Source organism: Neofelis nebulosa, chromosome 8, assembly GCF_028018385.1.
Source record: "Neofelis nebulosa isolate mNeoNeb1 chromosome 8, mNeoNeb1.pri, whole genome shotgun sequence".
NCBI classification, from domain to species: Eukaryota; Metazoa; Chordata; class Mammalia; order Carnivora; family Felidae; genus Neofelis; species Neofelis nebulosa.
The window spans coordinates 38033284-38052522 of record NC_080789.1 but is presented as its reverse complement, the minus strand read 5'-3'; the positions used below and the strand labels follow the sequence as shown (position 1 = coordinate 38052522).

Sequence of the window (19239 nt, the reverse complement as noted above, 5' to 3'; positions counted from 1 at the left end):
CCCATCAACCCTCAGTTTGTTCTCAGTTTTTGAGTCTCTTATGCTTTGGCTCTCTCTCCCACTCTAACCTCTTTTTTTTTTTTTTTCCTTCCCCTCCCCTATGGGTTTCTGTTAAGTTTCTCAGGATCCATATAAGAGTGAAAACGTATGGTCTGTCTTTCTCTGTATGGCTTATTTCTTAGCATCACACTCTCCAGTTCCATCCACGTTGCTACAAAGGGCCATATTTCATTCTTTCTCATTGCCACGTAGTACTCCATTGTGTATATAAACCACAATTTCTTTATCCATTCATCAGTCGATGGACATTTAGGCTCTTTCCATAATTTGGCTATTGTTGAGAGTGCTGCTATAAACATTGGGGTACAAGTGCCCCTATGCATCAGTACTCCTGTGTCCCTTGGGTAAATTCCTAGCAGTGCTATTGCTGGGTTATAGGGTCGGTCTATTTTTAATTTTTTGAGGAACCTCCACACTGTTTTCCAGAGTGGCTGCACCATTTTGCATTCCCACCAACGCTGCAAGAAGGTTCCCGTTTCTCTACATCCTCTCCAGCATCTATAGAGACTATAGATTTGTTCATTTTGGCCACTCTGACTGGCAGGAGGTGATATCTGAGTGTGGTTTTGATTTGTATTTCTCTGATGAGGAGCGACGTTGAGCATCTTTTCATGTGCCTGTTGGCCATCTGGATGTCTTCTTTAGAGAAGTGTCTATTCATGTTTTCTGCCCATTTCTTCACTGGGTTATTTGTTTTTCAGGTGTGGAGTTTGATAAGCTCTTTATAGATTTTGGATACTCGCCCTTTGTCCGATATGTCATTTGCAAATATCTTTTCCCATTCCGTTGGTTGCCTTTTAGTTTTGTTGGTTGTTTCCTTTGCTCTGCAGAAGCTTTTTATCTTCATAAGGTCCCAGTAGTTCATTTTTGCTTTTAATTCCCTTGCCTTTGGGGATGTGTCAAGTAAGAAATTGCTACGGCTGAGGTCAGAGAGGTCTTTTCCTGCTTTCGCCTCTAGGGTTTTGATGGTTTCCTGTCTCACATTCAGGTCCTTTATCCATTTTGAGTTTATTTTTGTGAATGGTGTAATAAAGTGGTCTAGTTTCATTCTTCTGCATGTTGCTATCCAGTTCTCCCAGCACCATTTGTTAAAGAGACTGTCTTTTTTCCATTGGATGTTCTTTCCTGCTTTGTCAAAGATGAGTTGGCCATACGTTTGCGGGTCTAGTTCTGGGGTTTCTATTCTATTCCACTGGTCTATGTGTCTGTTTTTGTGCCAATACCATGCTGTCTTGATGATCACAGCTTTGTAGCAGAGGCTAAAGTCTGGGATTGTGATGCCTCCTGCTTTGGTCTTCTTAAAATTACTTTGGCTATTCAGGGCCTTTTGTGGTTCCATATGAATTTTAGGATTGGTTGTTCTAGTTTTGAGAAGAATGCTGGTGCAATTTTGATTGGGATTGCATTGAATGTGTAGATAGCTTTGGGTAGTATTGACATTTTGACAATATTTATTCTTCCAATCCATGAGCACGGAATGTTTTTCCATTTCTTTATATCTTCTTCAATTTCCTTCATAAGCTTTCTATAGTTTTCAGCATACAGATCTTTTACATCTTTGGTTAGATTTATCCCTAGGTATTTTATGCTTCTTGGTGCAATTGTGAATGGGATCAGTTTCTTTATTTGTCTTTCTGTTGCTTCATTATTAGCGTATAAGAATGCAACTGATTTTTGTACATTGATTTTGTATCCTGTGACTTTGCTGAATTCATGTATCACTTCTAGCAGACTTTTGTTGGAGTCTATCAGATTTTCCATGTATAATATCATGTCATCTGCAAAAAGTGAAAGCTTAACTTCATCTTTGCCAATTTTGATGCCTTGATTTCCTTTTGTTGTCTGATTGCTGATGCTAGAACTTCCAACACTATGTTAAACAACAGCGGTGAGAGTGGACATCCCTGTCGTGTTCCTGATCTCAGGGAAAAAGCTCTCAGTTTTTCCCCATTGAGGATGATGTTAGCTGTGGGCTTTTCATAAATGGCTTTTATGATCTTTAAGTATGTTCCTTCTATCCCGACTTTCTTGAGGGTTTTTATTAAGAAAGTTGCTGAATTTTGTCAAATGCCTTTTCTGCATCGATTGGCAGGATCATATGGTTCTTATCTTTTCTTTTATTAATGTGATGTATCACATTGATTGATTTGCGAATGTTGAACCAGCCCTGCATCCCAGAAATGAATCCCACTTGATCATGGTGAATAATTCTTTTTATATGCTGTTGAATTCGATTTGCTAGTATCTTATTGAGAATTTTTGCATCCATATTCATCAGGGATATTGGCCTATAGTTCTCTTTTTTTACTGGGTCTCTGTCTGGTTTAGGAATCAAAGTAATACTGGCTTCATAGAATGAGTCTGGAAGTTTTCCTTCTCTTTCCATTTTTTGGAATAGCTTGAGAAGGATAGGTATTATCTGTGCTTTAAACATCTGGTAGAAGTTCCCTGGGAAGCCATCTGGTCCTGGACTCTTATTTATTGGGAGATTTTTGATGACTGATTCAACTTCTTTGCTGGTTATGGGTCTGTTCAAGCTTTCTATTTCCTCCTGATTGAGTTTTGGAAGTGTGTGGGTGTTTAGGAATTTGTCCATTTCTTCCAGGTTGTCCAGTTTATGGGGATATAATTTTTCATAGTATTCCCTGATAATTGCTTGTATCTCTGAGGGATTGGTTGTAATAATTCCATTTTCATTCATGATTTTATCTATTTGGGTCATCTCCCTTTTCTTTTTGAGAAGCCTGGCTAGAGGTTTATCAATTTTGTTTATTTTTTCAAAAAACCAACTCTTGGTTTCATTGATCTGCTCTACAGTTTTTTTAGATCCTATATTTATTTCTGCTCTGATCTTTATTATTTCTCTTCTTCTGCTGGGTTTAGGCTGTCTTTGCTGTTCTGCTTCTGTTTCCTTTAGGTGTGCTGTTAGATTTTGTATTTGGGATTTTTCTTGTTTCTTGAGATAGGCCTGGATTGCAATGTATTTTCCTCTCAGGACTGCCTTCGCTGCATCCCAAAGCGTTTAGTTTGTTGTATTTTAATTTTCATTTGTTTCCATATATTTTTTAATTTCTTCTCTAATTGCCTGGTTGACCAACTCATTCTTTAGTGGGGTGTTCTTTAACCTCCATGCTTTTGGAGGTTTTCCAGACTTTTTCCTGTGGTTGATTTCAAGCTTCATAGCATTGTGGTCTGAAAGTATGCATGGTATGATTTCTATTCTTGTATACTTATGAAGGGCTGTTTTGTGACCCAGTATGTGATCTATCTTGGAGAATGTTCCATGTGCACTCGAGAAGAAAGTATATTCTGTTGCTTTGGGATGCAGAGTTCTAAATATATCTGTCAAGTCCATCTGATCCAATGTATCATTCAGGGCCCTTGTTTCTTTATTGACCGTGTGTCCAGATGATCTATCCATTTCTGTAAGTGGGGTGTTAAAGTCCCCTGCAATTACCACATTCTTATCAATAAGGTTGCTTATGTTTGTGAGTAGTTGTTTTATATATTTGGGGGCTCCCATATTCGGTGCATAGACATTTATAATTGTTAACTCTTCCTGATAGATAGACCCTGTGATTATTATATAATGCCCTTCTTCATCTCTTGTTACAGCCTTTAATTTAAAGTCTAGTTTGTCTGATATAAGTATGGCTACTCCAGCTTTCTTTTGACTTCCAGTGGCATGATAAATAGTTCTCATCCCCTCACTCTCAATCTGAAGGTGTCCTCAGGTCTAAAATGAGTCTCTTGTAGACAGCAAATAGATGGGTCTTGTTTTTTTATCCATTCTGATACCCTATGTCTTTTGGTTGGAGCATTTAGTCCATTTACATTCAGTGTTATTATAGAAAGATATAGGTTTAGAGTCATTGTGATGTCCATAGGTTTCATGCTTGTAGCGATGTCTCTGGTACTTTGTCTCACAGGATCCCCCTTAGGATCTCTTGTAGGGCTGGTTTAGTGGTGACCCATTCCCTCAGTTTTTGTTTTTTTGGGAAGACCTTTATCTCTCTTTCTATTCTAAATGACAGACTTGCTGGATAAAGGATTCTCGGCTGCATAGTTTTTTCTGTTCATCACATTGAAGATCTCCTGCCATTCCTTTCTGGCCTGCTAAGTTTCAGTAGAGAGATGGGTCATGAGTCTTATAAGTCTCCCTTTATATGTTAGAGCACGTTTATCCCTCACTGCTTTCACAATTTTCTCTTTATCCTTGTATTTTGCGAGCTTCGCTATGATATGTCGTGCAGAAGATTGATTCAAGTTACGTCTGAAGGGAGTTCTCTGTGCCTCTTGGATTTCAATGCCTTTTTCCTTCCCCAGTTCAGGGAAGTTCTCAGCTATTATTTCTTCAAGTAACCCTTCAGCACCTTTCCCTCTCTCTTCCTCCTCTGGGATACCAATTATGCCTATATTATTTCTCTTTAGTGCATCACTTAGTTCTCTAATTTTCTCCTCATACTCCTGGATTTTTTTATCTTTTTCTCAGCTTCTTCTTTTTCCATAATTTAATCTTCTAGTTCATCTATTCTCTCCTCTGCCTCTTCAATCCAAGCTATGGTTGTCTCCATTTTATTTTGCAGCTCATTAATAGCATTTTTTAGCTCCTCCTGGCTGTTCCTTAGTCCCTTGATCTCTGTAGCAATAGATTCTCTGCTGTCCTGTATACTGTTTTCAAGCCCAGCAATTAATTTTATGACTATCATTCTAAATTCACTTTCTGTTATATTGTTTAAATCGTTTTTGATCAGTTCGTTAGCTGTTGTTTCCCAGAGATTCATTTGAGGGGACTTCTTCCATTTATCATTTTGGATAGTCCCTGGAGTTGTGCGGAACTATGGGGCACTTCCCGTGTGCTGTCTTGAATAACTCGCGCTGGTGGAAGGGGCCGCAGTCAGACCTGATGTCTGCCCCCAGCCCACCTCTGGGGCCACAGTCAGACTGGCGTGTGCCTTCTCTTACCCTCTCCTAGGGGCAGGATTTACTGTGGGGTGACGTGGCCCGTCTGGGCTACTTGCACACTGCCAGGCTTGTGGTGCTGGGGATCTGGCGTATTAGCTGGGGTGGATTGGCAAGGTGCACAGGGGCAGGAGGGGCAGGCTCAGCTCACTTTTCCTTTGGAGATCCGCTTCACTGGGAGAGAGTCAGACCCGCCCCCCACCGGAGGGATGGATCTGCAGAAGTACAGCGTTGGATGTTTGCGTGGTGCAAGCAAGTTCCCTGGAAGGAATTGGTTCCCTTTGGGATTTTGGCAGGGGGATGGGCGAGGGAGATGGTGCTGGCAAGCGCCTCTGTTCCCCGCCAAGCTGCACCCTGTCGTCCGGAGCTCAACAACTCTCCCTCCCGTTGTCCTCCAGTCCTCCCACTCTCTGAGCAGAGCTGTTAGCGTATAACCTTCCAGATATTAAGTCCTCTTGCTGTCAGAACACACTCCGTACGTCCCCTCCGCTTTTGGCGACCAGACTCGGGGGCTCTGCTTTGCAAGTGGGCTGCCCCTCTGCCCCGGCTCCGTCCCGCCAGTCCGTGTAGCGCGCACCGCCTCTCCGCCATTCCTACCCTCTTCCGTGGGCCTCTCGTCTGCGCTTGGCTCCAGAGAATCTGTTCTGCTAGTCTTCTGGTAGTTTTCTGGGTTATTTAGGCAGGTGTGGGTGGGATATAAGTGATCGCAGGACGCAGTGAGCTCAGCGTCCTCCTACGCCACCATCTTCCCAGAAGCCCTCTCTGTTTTTCCAAATGCTGATGGCCATTTTCAGTCCTACTAATACTTGGATTCTCAACCCTTGAAGGTTGTTGAATCTCTTCCCTTATAAGGCACACCCTTCTAGAAGCTGTTCTAGTGCTCATTCTCGCTACAGGAATTTGCCCATTTTTTGCCTGAAATATATTCCTCTTAACCTTTAGATCTCAGCTCAAGTGTCTTTTCCTCCTGGAAGTCCTCTCTGACCTCTCTGATTAGCTGAAACTTGTCACCTCTCCTAAGTTCCTTATGTTTTCCCTCCTGGTTTGTGTCCCAGATACAGTTTCCTATTAGTTTATAGGCCCCTTTAATTCGCTTATTTGCCCCTGTCTGCTCTTTGAGAGGGAAGAGATCATCTTAACATTTACATACCATTAATTCTCAGCTACTAGCCTTTAAAAAAAATAATAATCGTACTTTAATATATTTGTTTCATATATATTCAGTCACTTATAGCATAAGTATTATTTCTATTGCATTTTTTTGCAGTGACAGTTGAGTAATACACAAAACCTGGAATGTGTGTGTAATAGGTGTCCTTAGCCTTGCTCTCTGCATGTATTTGGTTCCTACTAAATATTTGTTAAATAAATGCCTGGGTGAAGATATCAGTAAAAAAATAACTTGAGTTGTAAGTAAAGACCTGTCCCTCTGAGGGAGGAAAAGTAATTCTAATTATCTTTACCAGAGAATTTCATGAACAAATTAAATAAATAAGGTAATAGGTTACATTTTTAATAAGCAAAGATTTTATTCATTGAACTGGACATATTTAATGTTTATTTATTTTTGATAGAGGGAGAGAGAGTGTGAGTGGGGGAGGGGAAGAGAGAGAGTGAGACACAGAATCTGAAGCAGGCTCCAGGCTCTGAGCTGTCAGCACAGAGCCTGATGCAGGGTTCGAACTCACAGACCGTGAGATCATGACCTGAGCCGAAGTCAGACACTTAACTGACTGAGCCACTCAGGCACCCCTGAACTAGGCATATTTAAAGTGTACAATTTGGGAAGCCAGATTGGACTGGCCATTTGGACTGCAAACCAATTCTGAGTAACTAAGACCTTATTTTTGAGATGAAGAAAATAAACAGTGCTTTTCAGAAACTTACCTTATTAATGGAGCACTGATTCCCACAGACTTAACTCCAACAACAGATAGACAAAGACATATTTGGTACAGCAGTTTTGTCAAAGAGGAGAAATTAAACAAACATTGCTTTAATATAGGAACTTTAGTGTACAAACAACTTTAGCAACCTGGTATGTGTGTGCAGGCACATGTCTCTATTGGTAAGTGATGGTTATACTCAGATATGCTTTCTGGTTTCTGTCTTCTATTTTGTATCTGTCCCCTTTTTCAAAAAGCCTATCATCTGCAGAATCAAAACCCAGCATTTCTTCTCAAGGTCTAAGAAATCTGCCCAGGCCCCTTTTCTCCTCATCTCTCCTTGGGTACTAATGTACAAATGTATACCTTGTACATATATTTCAATTACAATAATGCTGTGAAACCCAGCCTTCCGTAATGGCAGCAGTGTGGCTAAGCAAGAAAACTTTACTCAACAGACATCTATCTCCCCATTATAGTCCTTTATGATACTTTTTATTTCTGAAGCATCTGTTACATTGTCTGCTGTTTCTGATTTTATTTATTTTGAGTCTTCTCTCTCCCTAGTAGTCCAGCTAAAGGTTTATCGATTTTATCTTTTCCAACAACTCTTAGTTTTTATTTTTTCTATTGTTTTTTATTCTCTATTTGAAGTATTTCTACTCTAGTCTTTATTATTTCCTTGTTTCTGCTAACTTCCATCTTAGCTGTTCTTTAGATCCTTGAGATGTAAAGTTAGTTTGAGATCTTTCTCTCGCTTTTTTAATGTCAGGGTTTGTTGCTATAAACTTGCCTCTTAGTGTCACTTCTTTTGTTGCATCCCATAAGTTTTGCTATGTTGTGTTTTCATTTTCATTTGTCTCAAGATACTTTTAAAATTCTCTTTTGATTTCTCTATTGACCCAATTGCTGTTCAAGAGTGTGTTGTTTCCACATATTTGTGAATGTCACTGTTTTCTTACTATTGATTTCTAGAGTACAAAGTTTCAGTTATTTAAGAGGAATAAGTTCTGGAGATCTAATGTATAGCGACACGACTATAGTTTAAAATACAATATTGTATTTTGCTAAGAGGGTGGATTGCAAGTGTTCTCATCGCCCCCCCCCCAAGAAAGTGTATACATGTATCAAAACACCAAGTTGCACATTTTAAATACATACAATTTTTATGTGTCATTATACCTCAGTAAATCTGAGGAAGATTATATAAAACTATGTGTACATAAAAATATACCAAAATATACTAAAATAGGCTTTGCCTTAAAAAAAAAAAGAAAGCAGCATACTGTTGTTGGCTAAATTACCTAGAATGGAATGCTAGATATTGGTCTCCTTAACTTTAGCTTGGCATTAAGTCATAAACTAGTTAGTATGCTTGATCTTGATATGGCAGTTCTCATTTTTATGTAATAACTGTATCCTTGGAAGTCCTCAAGGAAGGAAAGCCTGCTCTCATTTTACATTTGTTTGCATTTCACAAACTCTACACTTCATAACAGCAGCCATTTCAATAAATTCTTATGCATGCTCACTAAATTAACCAGGACCAATGGCTGTCTGTTAATTCAACAATTAGCTTTGAAGATATATCCTATATTCCTCCTTCTCAGACAATAAATTAGTTAGAGGAGGTAGAGGATTTAAGATTCTGAATTGTAGTATAGGAGCATGGTTACTGGACTGGAAATACGAACATCTGTGTTATTTATCTTGCTGTGCTTTTATCTACCTATATGATGTTAGGCAAATTAATTCAACCTCTTGGGGAATCCGTTTCTTCATCATTGAAACTAGAGGATTGACACATAGTCTCCCCATTCTGCACGTCCGTGAATCTTCTCCAAATCAATTTTTTTTCTAGAATAAGTATATTATTTGGTAACATGTTTTAAATTTTAATTCTGGAATTCATTTCAATTTTTTCCCTAGAGAATGATACTGACTCTTCAAATGTATTACTGAAGATTTCATTCTAAATTAGTGAAATTAAAAAAACATTTTTTAAATGTTTATATATTTTTGAGAGAGAGACAGAGTGTGAGTGGGGTGGGGGCAGAAAGAGAGGGAGACACAGAATTTGAAGCAGGCTCCAGGCTCCAAGCTCTCAGCACAGAGCCTGATGCCGGGCTTGAACTCATGAACCATGAGATCATGACCCGGGCTGAAGTCGGATGCTTAACCGACTGAGCCACCCAGGTGCCCCCCAAAATTTTAATGTTTGAGAGGCAGCATAACAGTTAAGACTTCCATTGTAAGATTCCTGAAACTTCCACGTATTATTTGTTTGGCCTCAGATAAGTTGCTTAACTGCTCTCAGACTCAGTTTTCTCATCTATAAATGTCAATATTAATATTACTTTTCAAAAACATAACAGTATTTTTCTCATATATCATTAAATTGGTTAATCCATGAAAAGCCCTTAGAAAGGTTGCCGGGCTATAATAGTAGAATAAATGCTGGATATTATAAGCTACTGTCATTATCCAAACATATGAATCTATTCTTTGCCAGAATAAAATTCTACAATATAAACACCAACCGTTCATTCCCATGCAATCCAGTCATTGTAATGCTTGAATATTCAGGTGCTCCACATTTCTTCCTTCAAAGTCTATCCTCCTAACTCTGCAGCAGTCATCAGAGCACTAAAGGCAGCTCCCTTTGGAGCCCATTAACTTTCTTCTAAGAGCCAGGCAGAGGAATCAGCACACAAGGATGTGCTGATTCTGCTAGTACTGATTTTGAAGAATGAGTAGCATATATGGAAAATAATCCAGTGATCTGTCCCCTCAAGGATCTGTCCTTTCAGAGTTGAACCAGGAGTGAAAGAAGAGTAGCCTTGATGCCTTTCATCTGTGAATAAACCAGTACATTTAATGGCTCCCCATTATCCAAACATGTATAATCTTTCTCTTCTATTTTTTGGTGGGCTTTATCATTGCTGGTTTATAAGCTGTATGTATCTTTTTAAAAAAAATTTTTTGGGGGGCGCCTGGGTGGCGCAGTCGGTTAAGCGTCCGACTTCAGCCAGGTCACGATCTCGCGGTCCGTGAGTTCGAGCCCCGCGTCAGGCTTTGGGCTGATGGCTCGGAGCCTGGAGCCTGTTTCCGATTCTGTGTCTCCCTCTCTCTCTGCCCCTCCCCCGTTCATGCTCTGTCTCTCTCTGTCCCAAAAAAAATAAATAAAAAACGTTGAAAAAAAAAAAATAAAAAAAAAAAATAAAATAAAAAAATTTTTTTAACGTTTATTTATCTTTGAGACAGAGAGAGACAGCATGAACAGGGGAGGGGCAGAGGGAGAGGGAGACACAGAATCCGAAACAGGCTCCAGGCTGCGAGCTGTCAGCCCAGAGCCCGACGCGGGGCTCGAACTCACGGACCGCGAGATCGTGACCTGAGCCGAAGTTGGCCGCCCAACCGACCAAGCCACCCAGGCGCCCCTAAGATATATGTATCTTTAAAGAATTCAGAATATTCAGCTTGATAATTTCTTACTGAGTGCTCTTTTCCTGAATTCATAGGAAGAAGGAAGAGTTTAGATACTATCTATTCTTTCTTCATAGAATGATTAGTGTGAAAATGAGCTCTACACTTTCCTTTATTTGCATGGGAATCAGATAAGATAATGTATATGAAATTAGTTTGAAAACTGCAAAGAAATATCACAATATGTGTGTGTATAGTAAAATATGACCACACATATATTTTACACATAATTATTATTACTTTATAAACATGGATCAAAACTTGTAGCCATTTTCCTATGTGAAATCTCATGTTTGAGAGTATTGAGGATACTACTTTAAATATTTTAAAATTATTTTTGTATTTAACATTCGTTAGATCATCCACAGTGCACCTTCAATGCACATGTCACCTACTTCTGTACTGCACTGGGCCTATAATCTCCATGAAGACATCCTATGATGTATGTTCCACACGTGGACCTTCTGAATTCTTATCTCCTTCAAGGCTTCATTTTAAACATGTAATTGCTTGCATGTATAGAGTTACCTTCTTTTTGCAAAAATTTTGCATGTTACGTGTTAACCTGTTTTCTCTAATTTGATTATCCGTTGTTTTCAGGACAGAGATTTGCTTCCTCCAAGCACAGGGATACGTTGCTTCCTTTTATGACTAGTAGCCGTGATGTTGTTAACTAGTACCCTCAAAGGCACTCATCAGAGTCGTCCTACCACCTTACCAAATGGAAAATGATTTCCTTCTTTCTTCTTTTTTAATCTAGTATAACAGCAATGTATTTTTATGTATGTATCAAATGAGAAAAATGATGACACAGTTATTACTCTAATTCAGGCTGTATAATTTGATCTTCTCAATTGGAAAAGATTGCAAAGCTGATGCCAGCATCTTTTAGATTTCTCACATGGCTAGTTGTTCAAAGATACTTATTCCGGAGTTTATTTTTCTCTCTGTGTGCCTGTGTTTTATGTTGAAATAAGGAAGTGCAGCTATTGTCATGACTCCATCAACAATATTTATTAGTGCTTGTTGTGAGCTCAGTATCTTCTAGGGGTTGAGAGGGAAACAGAATAAGTATCATACACACTCCTTGCTCTGAACACACTGACACTATATTAAAAAAAAAAAAAGTAAGATTAATGTAAAGGACGGAAAGAAAACAAACCAAGACACTACCTAAGAAATTTCTTACACAGTGTAGAAAATATAAAACTTTTTTCCAGAAATTACATTGAGCCATTGCCTATGGTAAATAGTCTACATTTAATTTTTGTACTTCTTTTGATGCAGTTTTCTGATGATAGAACTAAATAAGGATCAAAGAAATTAAATAAGTTGCCTTAGGTTACATACCTTGTAAAATGGCAGCTTGCATTCCCACCAGGCTCAAAATCTGTCTACTGGTCTCTTAAGGGAAGTTTAGGATTAAAGTAGATAGGGAAAGCTTTGTGGATGAAACACTGCCAGTAATAATAATAGCTACTGTTGATCGGGTGTTGCCTGATAAGAACTCTACTAAGCGCTTTATGTACATAGCCTTAACTATTTCTATCCATACATCCATAGGATAAATATTTTGAGTCCCTATTTACAGCTCTAGAAACCAAGGATCAGAGACATTAAATAATTTTACCAGTGGCACATGAGTGACAGAACTGGGATTTGAAACAGAGTTCTCTGGCTCCAAAAACAGTGCCCTCTGGCCATAATTTAGAGATGAACAATTGGGAAATTACTGAATAATACCAGCTAGTGACCAGAACCGGGGTATCAGTGATCTTTAAAGGCAAAGGCAGGATATTAGGGTGTCAGGTGGATATTGTAAGATTGAGCTCAATAAGTTGAAAATAACTCTGATGTTTTCAGCTAAGATAGCCAATGTGATGGTGGTTGCCAACTGAGCTGCCATAGTAGGAGTTACAGCTATTGTGGAGCAGGAAAGAGTATTTTTAGTTTTGGTAATGTTGATTTTAAACCTACGACGCAGACATTTGTATGATATTGAGAAACTCAGAAAAATTTTCAGAATTAGAGACATAGAAGAGTTAATAATTCAAGTTCCTAAGGTGATTAAAATACTCAGAGGTAAAGATTAAGAAAGGGAAGCTATATAAACTGAGAATGAAAAATTAGGCAGTGGGAGGACCAGAAAACCGGTATCCTGAGGTGGAAGGGAGGTTTTCCAGAAGGTGGGGGATCATCGGTGCCAACTGCTTCAGAAAAAGGTCTGCTAGGACAATAGATGAAGAGAGTTTTTGGAATTAGGGTTTTATTAGTCACCCTTATGATAGCACTTCCATAGGAAGGTTTGTATGTTTGTTTTGTTTTTAAACATGGGGGGAATGTGAGAATGTTTGAAGGTTATCTTAGGTAAATTATTGGATGGTATGGAGTAGCTGGGGTTTGTACGACCTCAGGTTGAACTGCAGTGTATGTACGGAATAGCCACACTTCCCTTCCTGGGCAGAAATCTGTTAGCGTAATAAAAGCAAGAAGCCATTTAATTTCTCTGCTTATAGCAAAGTCTAACTACTCACTATGAGTAAAGAAAACCTTAATTTGTCCCTCTTCTACAGATAGTAGTGATCGCTCATCAGCATGGAGGAATTCAGAGGCGAAAGCAGTCCTGTTAGAAGCCATGAGCTACCAGCTATCCTAGTGATAAATGCTCTTAGTGACTGCTGAGAGTGGTAAATATGTCAGAGTCCCTAATTAGCTCAGCACTGGGTCTGCAGAATTACCAATTCCAGTGCTCTGCTTCATTTACTTGGCATTAATACTTTCAGAAGTAAGCATCTTTTTAGTGGGACAGATGGACTCTTATGACTGGGGTGGAAGCAATGGCTTATTCATTGGAGGGTAGCCTCATCACAAGGTCCCAGATGGTTAACTCTCTCAGAGATGTGGGAGAAGGCAGGAGAAGAACCGAACCAGAGGGTAGATCTATTTTTTTTTTTAATTTCAGCTTTATTGAGGTATAATGAACAAAATTGTAGGATATTTAAAGTATATATCATGGCATCTTCAATTTCTCTCATCTGTTTTATGGTTTCCAGTTTTATGGTTTTAGGCTTTTATGCTTTTATGGTTTTGGTGCCATTGTAAATGGGATTGTTTTCTTTGTTTCTCTTTCTGCTACTTTGTTATTAGTGTATAGAAATGCCATCTATTTCTAGTTATTACTTATGTATCCTACAACTTTACTGAATTCATTTATTACTACTAGTAGTTTTTTGGTGGAGTGTGTATAAGTATGGATAGTATCATGTCATCTGCAAATAGTAATAGTATAACTCCTCCTTACCAATATGGATGCCAAGCTGTTCCTCAGAGCTAGACAGAAAATCTTTGAAGAGATTCTTGTGTTGGGGAGGCTCTCATAGGCCTAGAAACCTTTTGGTTATGGACTCCTTTTCAGGATCTGATCATATTGACTAATCTCCCTAGGAAAACAAACATATACACATTAAAAAAAATCAGAACAGTTATAAACTTCCCTGAAGTCTGGTCAGAAACCCTTCATCAAAAGATTAAGACATAATCATTTCAAGCAGTGATACAACAAAACAAAACCCTGAAACTAAAACTTAGCTTTCAGAAGTATCTGGGCAACACAGGAGCTGCTGGCCTGGGGCTATTCTTTCCATCTTTGGAAAAAGGGTAAGTGTATTCAGGGTGTGACAGCCTATAAATCTTAATATGTATGTACAATCTGGAATCTAGTTTATAGAACAAGACAAAGGATGAAGCAATTCTCCCCAATAACGGGGAAAAAAACCAGCAAAGGCTAATCTTAAATTCTAGGCTCATCCCCTAAGGGAACCAGACAGGTGGGTACTGGATAATGTCCTAGCCTCAGGTAATGCCTCATATATAAGGACTATGCATTGGTTCTCAACCCTGGCTGTAGATTAGAATTACTTAGGGGACACGTGAAACAACAATGCTAGACCCAAATTAAGGCCAATTAGATCAGAACCTCTGGGAGTGGGGAACAGACACTGGTACCTTTCAAAAGCATCCCAAGCAATTCTCATGTACATTTAGGGTTGACAATCTGTGGGTTAGAGTAAAATTAGCCGGTGATATGGATAAGATAAAGGAGAGCTAGGTGGCAGCATATCCCTACAGGTGAGGCCCATGGAATTATGGGAAATCTCTAGCAAACAATCAGCCAAGTCAGTTGATATAAATTCTTAGTTATCAGATTGTATTTATAAGTAAGTTTTTACTCCTTAAAAAGGAATCTGCTATAGTAACACAAAATCGTAGATCTGAAGGTTTTAAGGCATAGTGCAGTTATCCCATATGGCTTTAAAACAGCGGTAATGTTTTCAAAATTGGAAAAAGATAATGTGAGCTATTGAGAGAGGGACTTTGGGGAAGAAAAAGCCCATTTTTTAAAAGCTTGTACACTCATTTGGTTTATATTTCAAAACCCACAAAAGGGTAAAGAGTGCAAATCTCACTGTCCCCCGTTCCCAGCTGTTCAATTTCTTTGACTTGGAAGCAATCTTATGTGTATAATGGTTCGTTATTGTATAAGCAATGCCCCCTCCTTCATTTTCATACAGATGGCATTGTAGAAATGATATGTGCACTATTCTGCATTTTACCTTTCTTTCACTAAATATTATATCCTGGAGAACTGCTTATGTTTTAATAAGTCTCCAGTTTAGATGTTGCATGCCCAAACTTTCATCTCTTGGTAAAGGCACAAGGCATATAGTAGGAATTCAACACATGCTATTGCCAGTTTCATCACGCTTCCAAAATAAACAAGCCAACACTGCTGCACCTGTCTGCTGAAATTAAATTCAGGACTCTTCTAAAAGGGATGTCGCTGTCTTCGCCTTAGAACCGCAGTGCAAACATGCCTTTGGTGATATTCTCAGAAGCGGCGTTCAAAAAGGTACCAGGTGTGTTTCTAATCCAGCCACAAAAGGAGGCAAAGACTACAGTTGACTCAAAAATTTGTATGTCAAAGTCTGAGAAACTGCGCATAGCCCTGACACCAAGCCTTGGATAAACCGAAATCAGAGGATCAATAAAACAAATATTATTTTGCTCAAAGATCTAGGTCTAGTGTTTAAGCTCATCTTCGTTTTGTTAAGTTGCTGTCTTTCACTACTTTCCTGTGCTGAAACTTAACCTCAGTAGGGATTAGGTGAAAAGTTGAGATATTACCTGGTTTTCTAGCTCAGGGTCTATCATTTATGGTTCCTTAAAACTAACACAATGAATCATAAGTGGTAGAAATTTATACGTGCAATTTAATCTTAAGGTATTTATCTGCTTGGATTCTATGCTTTGTACCATCACTAACCACATTATAAATATTAGCAGTTAGTGTTTTATAAATCTCTGATGGTAAAAATTCACGATTATAATAGCTGAAAGCTTAGAATCTCTGCTTCACCGTTGTAGGGATCGCTTTCTGCTTTCGTGTTCTGGGTGGCAATAAACACTTTACCCCTTAGTTTGGGGGAAGGAAATAAAAGCAAAGGGTAAATTACATCAATGGATTTGAGTTTTGAAGAGTTTTTAAGTTATTGTTACCTTTTAGCTGCATTACTGTTTTTGGTGTATATGTTGTTTGTTAAAAATCCCCATAATCTTAGGATCTTCCTACTTTTCAATTGTTTGGGCTGTTGCTTCTCCCTGAATATGCAAGTTCTAGAATCAGGGTCCTTTTCTCTAGGTAACTCAGAGTGGTTAGCATGTTATTGATTAAATTTACAAAGTACTGTAAAGGGATTATATTGCCTGTGTGTGCATGCACGTGTGTGTATTTACACAAGCTTGTGTATGTGCAGGAGGCCAGGGGAGAAGAGTTTTCCATAAAACCACTAAGCTATTGAGTCACTTAATTCTAAAATAGTAAAACATATCATAACATTGAATGATCCTGTGAGAATAGAAAATAAAATGGAAAAATCTGAACCTTTCTGAGCTCAGCTAACTTACAAAGGAATATGGTGAGATTTTATACATCACTTCCTTTAGTATTTTAATTTTTTTTTTCAACGTTTTTAATGTATTTTTGGGACAGAGAGAGACAGAGCATGAACGGGGGAGGGGCAGAGAGAGAGGGAGACACAGAATCGGAAACAGGCTCCAGGCTCCGAGCCATCAGCCCAGAGCCTGACGCGGGGCTCGAACTCACAGACCGCGAGATCGTGACCTGGCTGAAGTCGGACGCTTAACCGACTGCGCCACCCAGGCGCCCCAAACTTCCTTTAGTATTTTAATAGTAATGCTACGTTATCATGATTTTTATTCTCAATAAATAGAATACTGATGGAAATTTATTTGGTGCAGGTCAGAATTGCAGCAGCAATTATATTATTTATAAAAATATGGTACAGTTTTTAACTAATATTTCTAATGTTTAAGCTGTCATTATCATTGGACATAATTAATTGAAGGCATTGTAAAATACATGAAAGTCATTATGGTATAGTATTTTGTTATGACACTAATATCACCCTTTTGTGGGTATATTGTCTTTGTCCCATGACACTGGAATTGTAATGAAATTCAACTTCAATTGGCTATAAAATATCTTCCTTCAGTAGAGGTCAAACTACTGTAAAATATTATCTCAATGCTTTTATCGAGGAAATATTGGAAAAGTGATTTATTCTTATTTAGTGGGCAAGAAAATGGCAACATCGATAGGGAAAGTCAATTGCACATGATCAGTTAATAAATAATTTTTGTGTGGATGAGATCAGATTTCCAAGGTCACAATGTAGTACACCAGGGACTGATCAGTGCCTAAGACAGATCGAAAAAGTAAAAGTCAAATGTTTACCTCACTTGCTTCAAAAGAATAAAAGTCAAATGTTTACCTCACTTGCTTCAAAAGAATAACTTTGTTGATTCATTTTAGACTGATGCGCTCAAGGCTTCAAAATGTGTGAGTCAAGTTATGTACATGAGTTGCCAAATTGTATCTGGCAGCTTTCCATACTGTATCAACCTCATGACCTGTATGAGGTGGTAATGGAATAAACCGAAATGAAAAGTTTGGGATAGTTGTGATAATAAAAGTGAATTTCTAGTTACAATAAATACTGTCTTTGGTATTAAAAGACCAAGAGAAAAAGCAACAGAATATAAGAAAGGGGTTATATTTTTCCAAAAGAAAATAAAATTGCATTTAAAGAATATTAAGGGTAACCATTAAAAAGAGGAAAGTACAAACTAAATAACGCCCTATCAAAGATCCAGTCAGAAGTAGATACTGAATCTAAATTACTAGACAGCTATGATTGGCCTCTTATTATCATCCACTCATTTATTATTCTGTGTTTGAGGAGAGCGCTAAGTTTGCTACTAGCAACTTCTTTCCTCTTTTTACCTCATCAGTGTTTCCCAAGTGTGTTCTCTAGAATATAAGATCTATGAGATGTTCATATAGAGGATGTGGGCAGAGAAGTTTAGGAAATATTACATATAGTAACTCTCTTTAGGGAATTCCTGATATTCTTTAACATCTAATTTTCCAAGAAATGGTCCAAAATAAGAAACCTGCTTTCCTTTTTCTATCCCAACCCCTTCTAAAAGGATTTGATTGTGAAATATTACATATAGTAATTCCTCTTTTGGGAATTCTTGATTTTCTTTAACACTTTTAAATCTTCAAGTGATGGTCCAAAGTAAGAAACCTATTTTCTTTTTCTTACCCAACCCCTCCCAAAATGATTTGATTGTGAAATATATATTACATACCTATAATACATATTTTTTCATATAACATATATTAACATTCCAGGCACCTTGCCTTAGAATCAAAGGAAAAACTAGCAGTGATGAGAATGGATTGAGGAATGAGGGGATATGGCTGGGCCAACATAGATTTTATGTAACAGAATTTTTGCAGAATCACTGATTTATGCTATGCGCATTTTCCACTTTGCGGAAACATCAGTAATAAAAAAGCTTTGTGTCCCTTTGATTACGTGTTCTATAAAAATTGTTAGATTTTTATTCACAGAGCTTCCACTGCATATGTGAAATGTCATTTGGAAGCTATGGAAAGCATACATCTGGAGATATCTTACTGAATTTTTAAGTCATAGAAGTTGCTTTCCTTGGAGTGAGGCATTTAATTGAAAAGGTTATTATGCAGAAATTACTGTGATTGCATGTTTTTCTCTGTTCTCAAAAATTTAGAGAATTGTTATTGTCACTTTTAGAAGTGATTATGAAAAAAAAAGTGTCAAAGTTAGAAATTCGTAGCAACCATATTTCTCCTTTAGTCCTACCACACAAAACAATGTCTTGAATTTCTTGGAAAAAAGAAGGCTGTTTTATGTTATTAATTTGAATGTGATATATACGCCCTATCTTTTATCGTTCAAAACTTGAGAAAGGAAAACAGTGCGATTTGAAAAGCTTTTAGGATGATGTAAGGGAGCAAATGGCCTCTCTGAAGCCTGGGCGTGCGTTTGTTTTTTTATGTATTTACTGTAGAGTATGGGGACATTTTAAAACTCAGATCTGTCGAGAACCCCATTTTATTAACATTGCTGTGTTAAGTGTATAAGCATTGAACTGTCAGTGAAGTAGGAGACATTTTACCCGGTGACATTTTAAATGAATCTCATCGCAGGGAAAGCCTGTGGGAACACCAGATGCTGGCGCTTATTTTCGTGTGCTCGCGGAGCATGGAGTAGCTGCCTTGTTTACAGCGCCGACTGCAATTAGAGCCATCCGTCAACAGGACCCTGGGGCAGCCTTGGGGAAGCGGTACTCTCTGACAAGGTGAACTTGGGATGCGCGGGGCAAATTACATTAAAAACTGCCATCAGAATGAATAACTGAACATTATACATTTTTT

At 38.3% G+C, this 19239-nt stretch overlaps 1 protein-coding gene across 1 annotated transcript in view; it reads left to right on the top strand.

The window, feature by feature from the left end:
* The window catches only part of ACSS3 (acyl-CoA synthetase short chain family member 3), a 156800-nt gene that overhangs the window by 75643 nt on the left and 61918 nt on the right, over positions 1-19239 (top strand). Inside the window, exon 8 of the mRNA XM_058741919.1 lies at positions 19012-19163. Within this exon, the coding sequence (XP_058597902.1) occupies positions 19012-19163 (152 nt within the window). The remainder of the gene's footprint in view (positions 1-19011; positions 19164-19239) is intronic.